General features: G+C 48.2%; 1 protein-coding gene across 1 annotated transcript in view; it reads left to right on the top strand.

The window, feature by feature from the left end:
• Positions 1–1,910: 1,910 nt before the first annotated feature.
• Positions 1,911–19,746, top strand: part of CLMP (CXADR like membrane protein) — a 115,400-nt gene continuing 97,564 nt past the window's right edge. The window contains exons 1-2 of the mRNA XM_032167748.2: positions 1,911–1,925; positions 2,132–2,445. Of these exons, the coding sequence (XP_032023639.1) occupies positions 2,418–2,445 (28 nt within the window). The 5' untranslated portion in view covers positions 1,911–1,925; positions 2,132–2,417. The remainder of the gene's footprint in view (positions 1,926–2,131; positions 2,446–19,746) is intronic.

Below are 19,746 nucleotides of genomic sequence, written 5' to 3'. Positions count from 1 at the left end.
GGTGGGAGGGTCACTTGCACCCAGGAGGCAGAGGTTGCAGTGAACCTGGGTGACGTAGTGAGGCTCTGTCTCAAAAAAAAAAAAAAAAAGAAAAGAAAAATGAAAAGATGGTTTTTTCAACATATTCATTTACAAATTATAGTTGTGAATGTATCTATTTCCCCTATTAGACAATTAGTATAAAATGGAAAATAAAGTTACTTTGGAGTCAAAGAGACCTTTTAAACACTTCTCAATATAAAAAAATTTTTAAATATTAGAATATTAATATTGGAATAGAAGCATTTTAATATTTTGTGATCTAAGGAAGATATTTAGGCCTAAGTTACAGTTTCCTTGTCTTCCTATTTATGCTAAGGGATGGAGATTTTTTTCAATGACTATCCCTTAGCCGTATAACAAGAATGATATAAAAAGGTCAATAACATGATTCTGGGCCCATAGTTGGTGTTCATGACTTACTCCTCCCAGATTTTGTTAAATGTCAACTTCCAAATTCTACTCACTTTGTGTCCTCACACCTAAAAAAGCACTTGGCACAGTGTGGATGCCTAACACATCGGTATGGAAGGGGTGAGGGAGTGAGTGGAGAAATGCTGCAATTCTAAAGCAATGCCCCAGCTGATCCGCGAGCCCTAGGAACAGCCCCTGCTTTTGCGAATCCTCTGAGTGACCTTGTGAAACTTCCATAACCTCTCCAGGCCTTTGCTTTCCTAGTCTGCGAAATGGGACGGGTTTTCATTACACATTTGCGTTTCATTGCAAACGTGTGACTCGGCAGCCCACCGGCCCTGGCGGGGTTCATCTTTCTCCTCAAGAGCGCTGGCCCCAGCTTCCAACTCGGGCTCTGGCGAGGCCGAAGGTGAGCGATTGCGTCATCATGCCTCTGGGCAGCTGAGGGAGAAGCCCTCCAGGGACATTCAGAGACTGGGACCAGAGTTTCTGAGAGGCCCTGGGCACAAGGTCAGGGCAGGAGGTCCAGGCAGCTGAGGTCTGAGCGCCACCCTCACTGCTCTTTCTTAGTCTGGCTGCCTCCCGCTGCCGCTGAGCAGCAGGGCAGTGAAGGGCAGACTCCCAGGGGCCGACCCTGGGGCGGGGCTGCTCGGCTCCGCGGAACCCACCGTCCGCCCGGGTCCGGCCGCCAGCCTCCTTGCCCTCCGCGAGCCTCCTGGGCCGGGTTCCCGGAGCCCGGGCGCGCAGGCCCTGGCACCAGGGGGATTCTGCTCCCTCTGCCTTCTGTTCTTTCTGAAAGGGGGTGGTGCACATTTTGGCCAGGGCCACGTGCAGAGCACTTTGCTGCAAAGCATCTCGCTAGACCTCTTTCCACGGAGCTGTGGGTCCCCTTCCCCTGGGTGCTGGCTAGCTTAGCTCTGCCTGGGATCTGAGGGAGCGCTGCTGCAAATACCGACAGTAGAAAGCGAGCGAACGCGAAAGGCCCCAGGAAAGCCAGGCCAAGGGGGGGGTCGCCGGGTGCCAAAGCAGGCAGTCGGTGGGGAGAGCCCTGATCTGCCGGGCGCTGGCTGCCTTCGCGCCCACCTCCGCGCCCCGCCGTCGGCCTGGTCAGTCTGGTGGCTTCACACTAACAGAACCAGACGGGGAAGGACAGGAGAGGCGAGAAGAAGGCAGAGGACAGAGGGGAGAGGGCATGAGGAGACGAGGAGGGAGAGGTAAGAATGCGAATAAGACCTGGAGAGGAAGAGATGGAAGAGAGAAACGCCAGATTTGTGAGAGACATGGAAGCAGAGAGAAACGAGAGTAAAAAAGAAGCGAGAGAGAAGTGGAGAGAAGGACAAAGTGAGAGCAGAGCTCTAGAAGAGACAAGGCCTCGTCCACGGGCTCTCAGTCGAGGTGTCACCAATGCCTCCTGCAAAGAATCAATCCTACGCCCGGCGCCTCTCAACCCACTCGCCTCTGCACGGCCCCAGGTCTCCCCCGGCCCTCCCTGCCCGGCCAGCTCACGCTTCTCCTCAACCGGCCCCCACCGCTAACCCCAAACGCCGCGCGGGAGGGAGGGAGGGAAGGAGGGAACAGCGAGAGAGAGGGAGGGGCTGCGGTAGGAGGCAACCATGTGGTTCCAGCTGAATTTTTTTTTTCCCTCTCTCTTTCTTCACTCCTTTTTCTTTCCAAACAGGGAAAAGTGTTCCGCGAAGCGGTAGCGCCTTTCCGCCTCGCGTTTCCCTCCCTGACCCTGGTCCCGGCTCCCGTCAGGGCGCCAGCTGGTGGGGCGAGCGCCGGGAGCCCATCTGCTCCCGGGGGCGCGGGGCGCGGGGCCGGCTCCCGCCCGGCACATGGCTGCAGCCACCTCGCGCGCACCCCGAGGCGCCGCGCCCAGCTCGCCCGAGGTCCGTCGGAGGCGCCCGGCCGCCCCGGAGCCAGGCAGCGGCTGAGCGGGGAAGAGCCCGCGTCCGAGGATCGGGATGTCCCTCCTCCTTCTCCTCTTGCTAGGTGAGTGCCTCTGGGAGGGCGGGAGTTTGGATGGCGGTGGGCAAACGCAGCCCTGCGTCCGGGAAAGACGCTGGTTCTGACCGGGTGTCCCTGCAGCCCCTGGAGTCAGCCGGCTTTTCCGTTCCTGCCTCCTGGCCACGGAGGAGCACATCTGGCAACCGAGGGCCGCCCAGTCGGCCATCAAGATTGTCTCGCACATCTGGGCCCTTGAGGAGGCTTGGGGGAACCGTTTGATGTGCAGGGTCCTCTTTAGGGCGGTGTTTAGTTTCTGGTGTGTCTGGGAAAAGTGGAGAATTGGTGGAGGGAAGGTTTATCCAGGAATTTTTGTGCCAGGTTCCTGAGGGTGGGGGTTTTTTGTTGTTGTTTGAAACAGACGCCTCGGAGGCTCAGATTAGAAACAGATGTGTTAAAGGGTGAGCAGAGTGGCGGATAGGCAGGGTTGGAGAGGAAAGGGGAGAGGGAAAAAGAGCAGGGCCCCAGGAGCACCGGGAAGATGCAAATGCCCCAGGTCACACAGGGAAGGAAGGAAAAGGGGAAAGGAGAAGGGTTGGGAGGGAGAGAGAAAAAGAGGAGAACAGGAATGTAAAACAGAAGAGCAAGGCTGGGGGAGACCGAGCACAGAGAGTGAAGAAGACTTGGAAAAAACGGAGCAGAGGAACCAGAACAGAGGGAAATAGAGCAAGCACCACTTTTTCCTGAAACAGGCTCCAGAGCAAAGGGAAGAGTCCTCCTGAGCGTCCCTTCCTGGGGTCCCCCGGGCAGGACTCTTGGGGCCTCAGCGGCCCTTAGGCAGAGGCAGGTTTGCAGGAGAGCACATCAGGGACGTGGGTGGTAGGAGCCCACCAGAGTGACTGGGAATGTCTGAGGGGCCAGGGCAGGAAAGGCAGGCAGGGAGAGCCAAGGGCACATCATACTATGCACCCTGAAGCATGGGATCCACTGCAGACAGGCCCCACAGTTAGCTGGAGATCAGAAAATCAAAGAGCCAGCCAGTGGTCAAGAGTGAGCACTACCCTGAACACCAGGCCACGGGAGAACTGGTCCTGGTTTTGAACTGACTAGCTGGGTGGCCTCAGACAACTTACTCCTTATCCAGGGCTTCCATGTCTTTAGCTCTGGAAAGAGAATACTAGATGGTTCCTAAGTCCCTTCTAGCCTACAACACCAGAGGTTTGAAGGAGGCTGGTGTCTAGAAGAACCACCAAACCCTGAAATACGTGGTTAGAGTTCTCTGTCTTTTTTGAAACTTTACAAACCAATTAGACTATATGCATACCCATCTTGGCCAGCCTCAGGCTGATAATCACTTAAGTTAGAGAAATGAAAGAGGTGGGCTGAGCCAAACTATTGCTCAAGTAGGGCAGGTGGGGAGGGGTTATTTTCTAAACTCTTTTAGACTTAACCAAATGTTGCAATACTGTTCCTGTGCACATCTGGCGCAGCTGGATGGCACCTTTATTCCCTTTACTGGACTCTACCACTAGGTTGCCAATCACCAGGTATTTAGTAGAATGAAACTTCAGAGTTCCCTTATTAAAAACAGCTAATAGTCCTTGGTATATGAACACGTTATATGTACTATCTTGGTAGTTCATTTGTTCTTCACACCAAGCCTATTGGCTGCCCAGTCATCCTTGTTGGCTACCCTCATTTTACAGATGAAGAAACCAAGGTGTAAAAAGGCCAGGTAACTTGCTCAAGGCCACACACTCATAATTAGGAGAGATGGAATTTGAGCGCAGGCTGCCTGCTTCCAGGGAGAGCTTGCTAAAGCACATTACTTTACAGCCTCCTGTGGCTGCAGAGATTCTCAAAGCGCTTACCCTCTACCACACCTGGCTGGCTCTTTGATCTCACCATCCTCTTCATAGAATGTAAGATGTCAGCGTGACCTATAGGACAGAGGTCTGGGAAAGGGAAACAAAATTCGCACTTTTTGAGCACCTGTCCTTATTTAAGAAATGGTTTGGAGCCATGGAATGCTCGGACACTGTTCAGCAAAGCCAGAAAGAAAACACACCAAGTTGTCTGAATCCTGAAATCATCATACTGGTCCTTTAAAGGGGCAGTTCCAGGGCTGCTTCTGATCATGGCTGGCATGATTTTTGGCCTCTCTTTTTCTAAGGATTGCATAGTATCAAACAAGGGCTGGGAGGGTGGAGAGTGTTCATCGTCTGAACCGTGGGACAGTTGACTCCGTGTTTCCTGGATCTGCCAGTGAGTGAGGTCAAATAACCCACCTCTCTGATGTGAATGAACAAGTAGTGCTCTGAGCCCCATGGAGAAGAGAGAAGGGGCTCTGGCTCAGCCCCTCTTCTGACCCACTATCCTGCCCTACTCCCCTAATGTTCCGGTTCTCATTGTGCCACCTTAACTTCTCTCCTGGACAACTATATTAGCTGCCACATTCCTGTCCTGTCTGTCCTCTCTCCTCCATCTTGCACACTGCTACCCAAGTAACCCTGTGAGGCCGCTGGTAGACTGCATGAAGCTGGGACTTAAGAGTCTGGCAACCTCTCCAGGTTCTTGTTCTGACTCCCTTGTCTGTACAATGGGCATAGGGGTGGGGGAATGTTCAATTCAAAATTTCTATAATTCTATGGTTTTCCTCCCTTCTTCCAAAAACGTTTAGTAGTCTCATTGCTTTTAGTGTTGAGTACAAACACTTCATTCTGACATCAAAGACTTTACATAATGTCATTCACAGCTCTTCCTCTCCTCACCCCCAGATACTCCGTAGGGAACCTGAATTACTTCATGCACCCAAAACATGTCCCATGCTTCTTTCTAATTCTATGCTTTTGTTTATGATAATCCCTCCACCAAAACTGCCTCCTTATTTCCTGCCCCTGCAGATCAAAATCATGTTCATTCCCCAAGTCTCACCTTAAATGCCACTTCCTCCATACACCTGTCCATCGTTTCACCAGCTGAATATACTTTTTTTTTTTTTTTTTTTGAGGCGGAGTCTCGCTCTGTCACCCAGGCTGGAGTGCAGTGGCGCGATCTCGGCTCACTGCAAGCTCTGCCTCCCGGGTTCACACCATTCTTCTGCCTCAGCCTCTCCGAGTAGCTGGGACTACAGGCGCCCGCCACAACGCCCGGCTAATTTTTTTTGTATTCTTAGTAGAGACGGGGTTTCACCGTGGTCTCGATCTCCTGACCTCGTGATCCGCCCGCCTCGGCCTCCCAAAGTGCTGGGATTACAAGCGTGAGCCACCGCGCCCGGCCTACTTTTTTTTTTGAGTAGTCTATTTGACCTTTGAATCCCAATAGCCTTCCTCTTATGCTACTTTGTATTATGGTGTTCCAAATGCTTATCTAACACCCCATTAGAATGGAAGCTCCATGAAGACAGGGACAGTGTCTCATTCACCTGTGAACCACGTTCAGTACCTTGCATAAACACTTGTGAACTATTTGTTAAGAGATAATTGGGTTTTTGAAATATTTGAAATGTTTAAGGTCAAGAGAGGTGAAAAATTTGGAAGATCACTAACCTTCGACTGCGGGATAACCCAACAGCGAGGAGCCCAGTTCTAATTCAGCTTGCTTTGAGCTTCCTTGTCTATTAATGCAAATAGGACCAGTCCTATTTTTAAAAAATTCCACAAAGAACATTACAGGGATAGGGACCAGATAATATATTTGTCATACAAATTTATTTTGTTATATCGTGTGTGCTAGTACTGGATTAAAAATAGACTTACCTGTTGAAACTTCTGCCAAGATGGGGAAGGAGGCTGGTTTCACGGAAAGTGAGTGTGAAGAAGGCATGAATGTATAGTCCATTGGTCTGTAAGATAATGACAGGTCTCAGTGGGATTCCATGTCCCACCCTTATCTTCCCACTTTAATGGTGATGGTCATAATAATGATATATTCCCTGTAGGCTTGTATCTAGTCACATCCTATTTTTGTCTTGTGCTCATCTGGGCAGGGTACACATGAGTATTATTTCATGAATTATTTAATGATGATGGATATTTTTTAAAGGTAGAGTCAAAGATTGCCAGAACTGGAGGAAAACTAACAGACTGTTTAAATCAATGGTTCTTAAAATTTTGAGTCCCAGACCCTTTGTAGAATCTGATGAAAATCACAAAACCACTTCTTAGAAAAAGACATGTATACATCAAATTTGCCAATAATATTTAAGACCTCATTGAGACCTCCTGATACTTTTCCTTGGAACCAAAGTTAATCTTTGATCTAAATCTATGCCTTCTTTTAGGATGAAGAAGAAACCAAAGTTCAGAGAGGCTTGGCTAAGGTTATATACAGCTAGCTTAGTAGAAGGGCCAAGACTGGAACCCGAATTCCATGATTCTATTACACATTTTTGAAATAGAAAAATGTCTCTCCTTCCTTTTCAGCTCATGTACTTAAGCTTCAAGATCACAGCTGCTCTTGTGATGCTTCAGTTAAGTGAGCTAAATGCTGAATAATTGGCATTGGTTTTTATTATATGAGAAATTGCCTGAAAAATCAGGCAGGCGTCATAACATTTCAATTTTGCCAACAAAATTGGAAGTCCTAGGAACTCTGCAATGTCATGTATGTCTGGTGTATTCAGGAGAAAGGAATTAATACTCAAAGTCCCAAAGATGTGGGTGTATGTGTACAAGGAACAGGACTGGAAATCAATAGCTGTAGCTCCTTAATCATTTTTCTGGGTGAGCCTGGGAAAATCATACCACTCTGAGCCTTAGTTTTCTCCTTTGTAAAATGAAAATATGAGATTAAGGTTATCTGTAAGTTTTCTTATACTAATAACATCCTTTGAGGTTTTTTTTGATTCTGAGAATTTTCTGGCTGGTCCAGATGTGGTTGTGATCAGGAACAGATGGGTGTTACCATGCTTATTGATTTTTTCAGGCACTGTTCACTCATGGCAATTGGTAGCACATGAGGATAAACCAAGGAGGGTCAACGAACTAATTGGAAGAGAACAGTAGTAATCTCCATCCTGGAATTGCACTGTGGCACTGTTAGCCATGAAGCACCATTCAGGTTCAGGGTGACGGCCCGATACCCCCACCCAGGAAGTTCAGTAACTGAAATATTCACCAAAAGGACCTCATCTTAAGCAGGGTTACCTATAGAATAGCCTCAAGCATGGACACCTAGGGTAGACTTCAGTGCAGAGGGGCTATGGTATAAAACTATTTGTAAGCAGAAGCTTTTTTTTTTTTTTTTTTTTGAGACAAAGTCTTGCTCTGTCACCTAGGCTAGAGTGCAGTGGCACAGTCTCCACTCACTGCAACCCCCGCCTTCCAAGTTCAAGCAATTCTCCTGCCTCAGCCTCCTGAGTAGCTGGGATTACAGGCACCCACCACCACGCCTGGCTAATTTTTTGTATTTTTAATAGAGATGGGGTTTCACCATGTTGGCCAGGCTGGTCTCAAACTCCTGACCTCAAGTGATCTGCCCACCTCGGCCTCCCAAAGTGCTGGGATTACAGGCATGAACCACCACGCCTGGACACTTTCTTCTACTTTTAAAATTAAGGCATAATGTGCATATAAAGCGTACCTAGGAAATGTACAGCTTAATGGATTCCTTGCCTAGATTTGAACTTGTGGTTGGATTTTGAAATATGAAATGTATATTACCAGCCCACTTGTAGTACTCTGAGAGGGGATTATATGGGCAGGAATATTATGACAGTATAACCAATTTCTAACATTTGTACAAGGTTTAGCGGTTTACGAGGTATATTAACACACCTTAGCTCACCTCAAATCACTCTTTGAGAGTATTATTATTACTCCATTTCACAGACACATAAATGGAGGCTCAGAGAAGTAAAGTGAGCTTCTTTCTCTAGAATACACTGTGAGTAAACAGCTGAGCTAGGACACCAACCCAGGACTTTGGATTCCAAAAACCAGGAGTTTTTGGAACGTGTGTTTTCCACTTACCAGGAGACACATGGTTATTCTGAAATCAAGGCTCTGTGTTACTAAGAAGAGTGGATGAGGCTGAAGCAGAGGCTTCATCTTTAAACCCCAAAGTGGAAAGTTCTGCCGAACATTTATTACCCATCCCCTTCCCCCACTCCATTCCAATGGTTAAGAAATGTGTTTGGATGACTATTGTTTATAACTGAGAACTATTTCTACATACATTGTGTATGGCTTACTAGTGTTCCTTCTAATACGTCAGAAGACCCTTCTAGTGTCCAAGAGGTCAGATGCTTTGGGGTCAGATGCATGAGCTTCCCTTGCTAGCACTATCCTGAGACTGTGGATGATGAGGTTTATGGATTGGGTATGACTCACCTCATATGTTCCTTTTTCTACTTAAAGTCCTGTTTTCAGCAATTCTGACTTACTTGTTTCCTAAAGAAAAAATGCAAACCATACCTTCCTCCCCTTCAAGTTCTGGTTATCTGAATGTCTGGATTCTAGAAAAATAAAAGTTTATTTCCTTTGGCACCATACAGACCAAAATGGGGAAGAATGCCGAAATGAAACCTTTATTTTGTTAGCAGCAGTCAGTTGGGTCACTGTGTGTGGAGCCTCAGCCAAAGCCTGGCGGTGATAAGACTGAATGCTGCTTTGTTTCAAGAGCAGGCAGGGGAGAAAGCTGTTTCCTTTGTGCCCATACTGAGAAGAGAAAATGGGCAACTATCTTCAGAATAGTCCCTCAGTGGCTGTGGAATATTGGGGGGTTTTGTAAAGAGGGGCAGCAAGGGGGATGTGGAAAGTTCAGGTCATGAACGGCGGCAGAGGAGAAGAAAGGAGAGGAGGAGGAGGAGGAGGAAGAGGAGGAAGAGGAGGAGGAAGGCACAGAGACTGTAGAGGATGAAAAAGCTAAGCTAAGCTGACCTCCTGGTGTTTACAGAGCAGCCTCTGAGCACGTTCTATTTCACGGATGGCGGGAGCAGCTCACTGATGTCCCTTTTAAGATCTTCTTTAGGGCTTACATCCAAGCTGTAACATTTCCTACTTCAGGCACACGCTGTCTCACACAAAACAATTACAGAGCGGGTGCGCCTGCTAGAGTTCAGGCCCCTAGCTGGGCTCTGAGACCCGGATCATACAAAAGGCACCCTTTCTACCTTCTAAGAATTCAGCTCAGTGGGAGAGATGTATTCACAAACAAGGAATGTCAGATACATGTGGAGGCTATTTTGGAGGAAAGTACCAAGGATTCTAGGAGTCCCAAAGAGGAAGCTGCTTCATTATGTGCTGGCTGCTGTGTATTTCTTCTCAGGCAGGTCTTCAGGGACTGTGTCTGATATTCCTGTGCCCCTCACAGCACTTGCTCATTATTGAGATCGCGCTAAATAAGCAGTCGGTGGGTTGATGGATCACCCATCAGCGTCAGAAAGGAGTACAATTAATCAGTGCATCCTTGGCATTCAGCCAGGAGCTTCCTGGAGAGATCGAGACTCCCAATGTCCTTGCCTATTGAAGGTTATGGTCTCATTCTTCATCACAACCTGCCAGTGACACAGTTACCTCTAAGTCCTCATCCCTCATGGGATGTTTTCTAAAAAAAAAGAAAGAAAAAAATGTATCTGTGAATTTGGACCTCTGAATTAAGAATGGCCATCTACTCACCCCAGGCTTGCATCTTATTACTCCACATGGAAAATGAATAGGATCAAGCCAAAGAGGAATTTTTCTGTTCCAGGAGAAATCCATTGTGCTAAGCAGAGACTCAGCCCCAATATAGTCATACTTCTTTTCTTGGTGGGGGAGGAAAGAGGGAAAAATGAAATCCCTGAGAGGGAAATTGCTTTGTGACTTCATTGTTTAAATTTAGGCTTGGGTTTGTGGGGATCGTTCAGACTTAGAGCAATAGGCCTTCTAACCCAACCTCTGTCACTTCTCATTACTTCCAATGACAGTTCCAATTATTTCCAATCACTCTTCAAGGGAACAGCAGGGAAGGCGCACATGGCTTCCACGTAGACCAGCCGTGGAGCAACCGCTGTAAGAATCGGCCCCTGGGGTCCTCAGACCCTGCTGGAAGCCAGGCTTGTCTACTTGAAAATTGTGTGACCTTGGGCAAGTTACTTCACCTCCCTAACCTTAGGTTTCTCATCAGCCACTGCATCTAGTAACAATGTCATAGAGGTTTTTTTGTGAAAATTACATGAGGTGATGCATAAGAGTTTTAACGCTCTGCTTGGTACGTAATAAATAGTAAATGAATGTCTGTTGTTATTATCATGAGTTTCCTTTCTGGGGGAGGGTCAGTTCATGGGTATTTGGAGGGTCTGCTTGAAGTCAGCGACCACCAGGCCATCAGCACCAGCATTTGGGGCTTCGGCCACTGTGGTTCCTCACCCTACAGGCCAGTCCCTAGTGTCCTTTAGGGAATATTGCCCTGCTCCAGGTCCACAACAGGCTCACAGATTCTGGCCAGGCTCTGGCTCATGCCTGTAATCCCAGCACTTTGGGAGGCTGAGGCGGGTGAATCACTGGAGGTCAGGAGTTCGAGACCAGCCTGGCCAACTTGGCGAAACCCTGTCTCTCCTAAAAATATAAAAATGAGCTGGGCGTGGTGACGCACGCCTGTAATCCCAGCTACTTGGGAGCCTGAGGCAGGAGAATCATTCAAACCTGGGAGGCGGAGGTTGCAGCAGTGAGTTGAGATCACGCCACTGCACTCCAGCCTCTAGGTGACAGAGTGAGACACCATCTCAAAAAAAAAAAAGGCTCACAGATTGTGCCCCAACTCTCCACAGCTGCTCTGGGAGAGCAACTTTTTATGTTATTTAGCCCTAGGCAAGAGGTGCCCTTCTATGCTGCTTGGCATATCACAGCTGTGAGTCTTCTTTTCCTGGGTTCTACTCTCTTGACTCATGCCCCCGAGTGCCTGTGCCAACTTAGGCTGCCCCAGCCTGGGCTTATAACTGGTTGGTTCGTTTCTGCTTTCAGTGTTAAGTAATGTTTAACTGAGCAAGTACTATGGACTAGGCATTGTGCTAGGGACTTCCAGACAAGTAATTTCTTATATTCTTAACAACAACCTGTGAGATTGGTATTATTGTCCCTATATTACAGGATACAAAAGTGAGACATAAGAGGTAAGGTATTCCATCCTAGGCTGTACAGCTTGAATAGAGCAAAACAGCAGACACGAGCAGAGTTTGCCCTCGTCAGCACTGATCTGGGAAGTAGGCATGATGAGGCAGCCAGGTCACATAGGTACAGTGACACACAGACAGACAGGAGGCCACTGGGAGGCCTGGCCTGTGGGGGCTTGGCCTAACAAGGAGCTGCAAGTTCCTCATCCCCAGTTTCCAGGCAGTCATTTGTCCTGATCAAAATTAGACTCCAATGAGCCCCACACCCAAATTCAAGATGTGTTGAATTATGTTTCCTTTTTAAATCGGAGGAAAGGAAAACCTCAAGGTGAGAAGAAAAATGTTTGTTTTTTTCTTCCCACTGACCTGAACAGCAAAGTGCGATTTTTTCTCCTCATTAAAGAGGGCTAAACTGGTGTCCCAGATTCCTGCAAGCCTAGAATTCCCACTCAGAATGAAGTCCTGGGCCAGGCAGGCAGAGTCCGGGTTTTCAGCGGAGGCCTGGTCCCCATCTGCCTTCCCCTGAGGGAGCTCTACCCCACTCCACTCCCACCAATAGCGAAGGGCAGCCGGCTCCCGCCTTGCCTCCGCTCCACCCCCGGGGAGGGGAGGCCGGAAACGAGGCCACCTCTCCGCAGCCTCCTTCTCTGCTCCACTGCCTCTCACACCCTGTTCCCGGAGCCCTGGAGCTTCCCAAGCCCTGAGGAATCCAGGTGACCGTCCCCACATGCTGCTGCCTCAGCCTGACCTTCCTCCTGCTCTCTCTGTCTCTCCCCTGGCGCCAAATTGGCCTGCTCTCAGATCTGGCACTTAATGAGATAGAGAGAGAACAAAGACCAGCGTGAACTCCGTCAAGCTCATCTTTCATGTATTGCCCCCTTTCCTCTCTCCCTCCCTGCCCCACTCTTCCAAATTCTCACTCCACAACCTCTGCGAGGCACCCAGTCCTGAAAGCCTTTGCTCTCCTCAGCCTAAGCTAATAGTGGTGCTTCGTCCCCTGGTCGCCCACCCTGTTCTTGAAGACCTCCACGCTGTTGCCTTCCATCCCCTGTGACCAGCCACCTCTTCACCACTTCTGCCCTGACCAGCTCCCTCCCATCCACTGCCTCATCTACAGAGGCTTTCCTGACTCTCCAGGCACAGAGCTGTGCTCGCCCCTCTCAGCCCCCAGAGCACCTTGTCTATGAATAGCTTGTGGCATGTTATGGTACAGTTTGGGGTTCTCTGTCTTTCCTGGTGACTGTGACCAGGGAACAGTGTCGTGTTGTCAGGAATACCAAGCCCAGTGAGCAGCTGGCACATGTTAGATTCTTGCCAAATGAATGAATGAGGGAACAAACAAATGTATGAATGCACAAGTGAATGCATGTAAAATCCCCTTCCAGGGGAAGGTTGGCTGATTCACTTTTCACTTAGTAATTTTCAGGACATGTGGCCTCTCCTTTCAGCTTTAGTTTGAACTTTAGCCTTATTAGTGGTCAAAGCCCTTCCAGCAATGTTGACTGACTCCTTCTCTGGCCCTTTTAGGTCCTCTGCAGAGAATGGCAAGAGTCGTGTATGGGCTCTGAGCCAATTCAGCAGCTCCTTCCGTGGTGCATGGAGTTTAAGGCCCTCTTCCTCTCCTTTCCTCTTTTGCTTCCGCCTCGCCAGGTTCACCCTGCTCTCACTAACCTTGCCTGGGTATCACTGAGGCAGCATGAACAGAAGAAACACAAGTCAGCTAATGAGCACAGAAAATTTTGGTGGGATTTAAAAAATATTATTTCGGCTGGGCACGGTGGCTCATGCCTGTAATTCCTGCATTTGGGAGGCCGAGGCAGGCAGATCACCTGAGGTCAGGGAGTTCGAGACCAGCCTGTCCAACATGGTGAAACCCCATCTCTACTAAAAATACAAAAATTAGCCAGGCGTGGTGGCATATGCCTGTAATCCCAGCTACTCGGGAGGCTGAGGCAGGAGAATCACTTGAACCTGGGAGGCAGAGGTTGCAGTGAGCTGAGCTCACACCACTGCACTCCAGCCAGGGCGACAGAGCGAAATTAATCCAAAAAAGTAATAATTAATTAATTAATTAGAATATGATTTCTAGGCTAAGTGCTTGTCCATATGTTAGCACATTTAATCTTCAAGATAACATTGTGAGACAGATGACAGCCTTCATTTTGCAGATGAGGATCAGAGAGGTTAAGAAATTTTTCTGGTGTTACCACAGCCAGTTAGTCAAATCAAAACTCGAAGCCAGGTCTTCTGGCTCCTGAATCATTACTCATCCTACTGCCCCACATGACCAGGAGCCCCATTATGAGTGGCAGCCGCACCCCACCGCACTCAGTAGGGCTCTGTGCTGGCTTATGGCTTCTGTGTCTCATCCCCACCCCAGCGCATCGAGTGGGCATTCAGTGAGCTTTCCCTGAAAGATGGTTGCCAGGTAAGGCTGTCTTCTTTGGGAAGCCTTGAGATTTGTTTCATGCATACAGTGACCAACCATCCTGTCTGCCCATGTCCTGTGGGTTTCTCAGGACGTGGAATGCATATTCTCAGTGCTAAAACTGGAACAGTCCCAAGAAAGCCATTTAATTGGTCACCCTCGTAGTAGAGTATCTCGCTACTCAAAGAGTGACCCTCAGGCCAGGTGCAGTGGCTCACACCTGTAATTCCAGCACTTTGGAAGTCCGAGGTAGGTGAATCACTTGAAGTCAGGAGTTCGAGACCAGTCTGGCTACCATGGTGAAACCCTGTCTTTACTAAAAATACAAAAATTAGCCAGGCATGATGGCGGGCACCTGTAATCCCATCTACTCAGGAGGCTGAGGCAGGAGAATTGCTTGAACCCGGGAGATGGAGGTTGCAGTGAGCTGAGATCCCACCACTGCACTCCAGCCTGGGCAACAGAGCAAGACTCTGTCAAACAAACAAACAAACAAACACAAAGTGACCCTCAGACTAGCAGCAGTGGTTTCACCTGGGAGCTTGTTGGAAATGCAGAATCTCAGACCCACTCACCCCAGACCCACTGAACCAGAATGCACATTTTAGCAAGATCCCCATGGAAGGGAAAAAACATTATAGAAGAGCAAGTACTGAAGGCACATTTGACAGAAGTTATGGAAATGAAGATTCATACCTGAATCATCTGACCTGAGAGAGGTGACAGCCTCACTTTTCTAAGCTTGCATTTTATATGTTATGGCTTTGCTATATACCTCAGGTGATGCACACTGGCAAAAAAGACTTACGTTTATAAACTGAGGAAGAAAGGAGTAAGGGTCCACATTCAGTCCAAGTGGAATGAAAGGCCGGAGGGTGCGTGAGTGCTGGGTGAGGGTGTGTGGGCATCGAGTTATTTCACGGTTAAGCCTTTCTCGCGTCTTTGAAATGATGATGTTCTTACGAAGGCCTTGGAGTTTTCTGGATTCACTGGCCTACACCCTTTTGCTGAGGTCGGGCTGGAGTGTCACAGTGGACAGCAAATAAACCAGACTGTGTGTGAGGACAGCAGTAGCCTGTGTTCTTGGGCCTGAGGATTGAGAAAGGGAAATAAACACCCAGAGGGTAAATCATATAATAGGAACCACGCTTGGTGAAGAGTAGACCCTCAGTAGTTATAATTGAAGAAATAATTAGGCCACCAAAGAGGTATTCCAAGACTACATGTTTTCCTGTTTGATGCCTGGCTCTGAATCTAGGTCTCATTTTCACCCTGCCCAAGGAGAGATCAGAAGGGAAAATTTGTAGGTCCCTTCCCTGCTGCAAGAGTCTAACCCAGATTTGGAAATGAGTTATTCATGGTTTCCCAGCCTGTCCTACCCTGTGGTGATGACCTCACTTGGATGGAAACAGAAGTGATGGAATCTGTGCTCCAGGTGAGAAAGTGGTTGGCCAGCTCTTCATAGGATGTTTCAACAACTTCTCTAGGGCCTCGGCTTATCTCAAAGCAAACCTGGGTCAGAGCAGTTGTTCGGTCTCTTAAATCAGTGCTGTGTGTCATCCTGGGTCAAAGTCATTGTAAAAGTCTTTTAAATGGGTGCTGAGTATCATCTTTTGTTAATGTTTTTGCTCTAAAACCAGACTGTCAGATGTTAAAATAACAGGCACCAAGCAACGTAGGAAAAGACATTTGTATTTCTAGGATTGTGGAGCAGCCTTGAACTAAAAGAAGCATAACCCACATTTGTCGACTTTCTCTCTATTCCAAGTCACATGCCCAGTAGGGAGCCCAAAATAAGGGCAGCCCAGGGGAGGGAATGACAGGCAGGCCTGGAAATGAATGTGTTCATCCGTTCGGTTGGAGCTGTTTCAGACAAAGCTGATTTCTGCTGTGCTATTAATCCCACCCAGACAACAAGAAATCAAACTGTCACTTTTCTCAGAATGGGGTGAAATGTTTCTGACCTAGGTTTGGTTTTATAACAATTTCTTCTGTGCGTATTGTTTTCCCTGGGATCTCAAAGGGCTAGCTGGGGGTGGATCTTAGAAGAAAACACAGATTTCACTTACAGGGCAACTCCCTTGCCTGGTACTGTGAGTGGAGATAGTGCCGTACATGACCCGAGAGCCTGGTTGGGAAGCAGATTGACAGAGGAGAGAAACTGGGGAACAAAGTAGGACAGAGTGGAAGTCATTGCCAAAATGTTTGGTACAGATAATAAGTGAAACAAAAGTTTTGGGAAAAGATAGTAAGGGAGATGGAAGAACTTAACTTCAGCTCCCAGTGGAGCAAGAATACCTACCACGAGGTGAAAGCAATTGCTTGAGGGCATTGCATTGGGGTGAGCCAGGGCAGAGGCTGCAGAGAGCCTGGGACCTAGGAAGAGAGCAGGAGAAAGGACATGTGGGGATGAGGTGGAGACAGCTGTGAAATTGTTCAGTCTCACTCTGGAAACAGAACACATTCATAGTTTATAGGCCAATTTGGAGACCACCTCAGGCTGTGTGGCGGTGTTGGGAAGTGACTGAGCAACTCACCTCTGGGTCTCAGTTTTCACCCTGCCGGAGGAGAGACTGGAAGGGAGAAGGTGTAGGTTCCCTCTCTGCTGCAGAGGTCACGCTGTGTGGTATTCCTCTGTGGGGAGCCACAGACTGGATCGCGCATTGTTCTTTCCCCTGCAGGCAGCGTGGCTGATGCTCTTGACACTGAGGTTGGAGGCAGAGACCCTCTCACATGCACACACCCCGGGCCCCCAGTTTGCTTGCTGCTGCTGGCTCTGCCCCAGTGCTTTCCTATCACTAAGAATAGAGACCTTCTCTCCAGGCATCCAGCTTCCCACACGGTCTGATTCTGCCCAAGCCTCTGCCCTTGAAGATACCAAAGTGGTTTCTGTCTCAGAGTCTTTGTGCTTGTTTTTCCCTTGCCCAGGAATGCTCTTGCCCCAGATGGCTGCAAGGCTGGCTCCTTGCCTTTCAGGTTTCAGTGCAAACACCATCTCCTCAGTGAGTGCTTTCCTGAAACCCTCTCTCACCCCTGCCCCAGCTAACGAGGGCCTCTGCCTAGTCACTATCACTTTGCCCTGTTATATTTTCTCCCTAACACTTATCACTGTCCTTTTTTTTTTTTTTAACTCCTATGCATTTCTGTTTTTGTCTGCTCAGGCTGCTTAACAAATTACTATAGACTGGGCGACTTATAAACAACAGAAATTTATTCCTCACAGTTCTGGAGGTTGGGAAGTCCAAGAGCAAGGCACAACACAAGGTGTCTGCTGAAGGCCTGCTTCCTGGTTCATAGAGAGCCACATGGTGGAAGGGGTAAGGGAGCTCTCTGGGGCTTCCTTTCTAAGCCTCTGCTCTCATGACCTAATCAGTCCCCAAGGCCCCACCTCCAAATACCAGCACCTTGAGGGTTAGGATTTCAACATATGAGCTTTGTGGGAAACACACACATTAGACCGAATGTGCCATGTACTTTTTTACTGCCTGTCTCTGCAATAGCCAAGACTTCGTCTATACCATTTACTTCATTTACTTCTGCATCCTTAGTGCTTAGGACAGTGCCTGACACAGAGATGCTCATGTACTCACTGAAGGTTACACAGCTGGTAAGCAATGAAGTCTGAATTTGAACCCAGGCAGTCTGACTTGAGAGCTGGTGCCATAAATTAATGTTATTCAAGCCATCTAAGCCGCTGCTTCTCAGAGTTTTAGAATTTACCTGGGGATCTTGTTAAAAATGCAAGTTCTGATTTAAGTCTAGGGTGGGGCCTAGGACTCTGGATTTCCAATAAGTTCCTAGCCAGTGTTGCTGGTCCATGGAAAATGCCTCTCAGGAAGAAAGGGAGGGAGGGAAGGAGAGAAACAGAGGCTCAGCGAAGTTACGGTGGCTTTCCTTAAACTATTAAGCTAGTTGGTGGCAGAGTTGGGACTCCAGCCAAGGGGCCTGGCTCCCAGCCCAAAGCTCTTTGAACCCCCAGCAAGCCCAAGGATTTTAAGGCATACTTACATCTTGTATTGGTAATTGCAAAGGGGGCCCAGGACACTGGCCTCTGCACCCTGCGGATCACTGGTACTTGGTTGCCACTGGGCCTTCCCATTACAGGGCACACAACAGTTCTTGTTTTGAGAGACAAGAGTGGTTTCTCCAGAATTTCCAAACCCCCTCCTAGCACAAACACTGAGGTATGTAATCTCCACTCTCTCTGCCTCATGAACAAGACCCCTCTAGCGGCTCTAGGGTTTGCCATTACAGTATTTGTTATAATGAGTGTCAGCTCATTTGTGCGGCCTCCACCCTTCCCGAGGCTTCCTTGTTCCTTTCTTTCTGACACAAGAGATCAGAGCTAGACCTGTTGGAAACTTTTACAAATCTCTCTGTCCCGCCTCCACCCAATAGAAATCTCTTTCTGAAAGATGATCATTCATCCTCCATTTGAGCAAACAACAGGAAACTCAATACTTGCAAAGCCCTTTCCACTCTCAGGCAGCTCCTTCCATGAGAAAGGACTTTCTCCTCTGAACTGGAGTTTCCCTTCCTGGCATCTTCCACCAACCGAGGTAATAAATATTAGTAATGGCCCTAACTGCCTTACAAGTAAAGGGTCCTCCAATTTATAAAGCGATGTTTTAAAAACATTTATCAGGCTGGGTGTAGTGGCTCATGTTTGCTAATCCCAGCACTTTGGGAGGCCGAGGCAGGAGGATTGCTTGAGGCCAGGAGTTGGAGACCAGCCTGAGCAACATAGGGAGACACCATCCCTGAAAAAATTCCTTTTTAATTTATCTGTAACAGACACTGTGCTAGACGTTTTCATATATGTGACACCTCATGTAATACAACCACACCCTGAAGTACAAAGCACCAATCCTCATTCTACCAATACATAAACTGAGGCTCAGAGGGTTTAAATGATTTGCCCAAAGATAGAGCCCCGTAAGCTTCAGAGGCCGTGTCCTTTCTAAGACACCACAGCCACACATCCTCCTGCTACTCAAAAACCCTTTAAATAGAGAGTCCTTTCATTTGCGTCTCCCATCCTGCTCTTCTCTTTTACAAATGTAACATTCCTATCCCTTTAACCTTCGAGTTGTCACAAGAATGCTAACCATCATGAATGGAGGTCATGTTATGTCTCAGGCACTCAATATGTAGACTAAGTTAATCTCCATAACAACCATCAAATATCTCCATTTTATAGATGAGGAAACTGCTGAAACTCAGAGAAGCAGTTTGTCCAATGGCACTCAATTAGTGACTGTCAATTGAGGATTCAGCTTGGGTGTCTTTGTGAAAATGAGAAAAATGCTAGAGTGAAGGAATGGAACGAAGGCAATGGGAATCCAAGTGAGGAATGATGCACACTTGGATATTCTCCCATTTAAACCATCTTTCTGGTGATGGCACACTTGACCTCTCCTACAGAATGACTTAGCACAAAAGGAGGCTCTTCAGGGGAGTCTAATCTGGGCAGAGGAGTAGAGCCTGAGCTATGGAGGCCATTGCTCTGTGGAGGTCATTTGACACCAATTCTAAGTACACTTTTTAAAAACAAGATTTGGCCCAGGCATGGTGGCTCATGCCTGCAATACCAGCACTTTGGGAGGCCGAGGCGGGTGGATCACCTGAGGTCAGGAGTTTGAGACCAGCCTGGCCAACATGGTGACACCCGTCTCTACTAAAAATACAAAAAAAATTAGCCCAGCATAGTGGCACATGCCTGTAATCCCAGCTCCTCTGGAGGCTGAGGTAGAAGTATCGCTTGAACCCGGGAGGCGGAGGTTGCAGTGAGCCAAGATCGTGCCACTGCCCTCCAGACTCCAACCTG

Source organism: Hylobates moloch, unplaced genomic scaffold (genome assembly GCF_009828535.3).
Source record: "Hylobates moloch isolate HMO894 unplaced genomic scaffold, HMol_V3 SCAFFOLD_11, whole genome shotgun sequence".
NCBI classification, from domain to species: domain Eukaryota; kingdom Metazoa; phylum Chordata; class Mammalia; order Primates; family Hylobatidae; genus Hylobates; species Hylobates moloch.
This window is presented reverse-complemented; position numbering and strand designations above follow the sequence as displayed.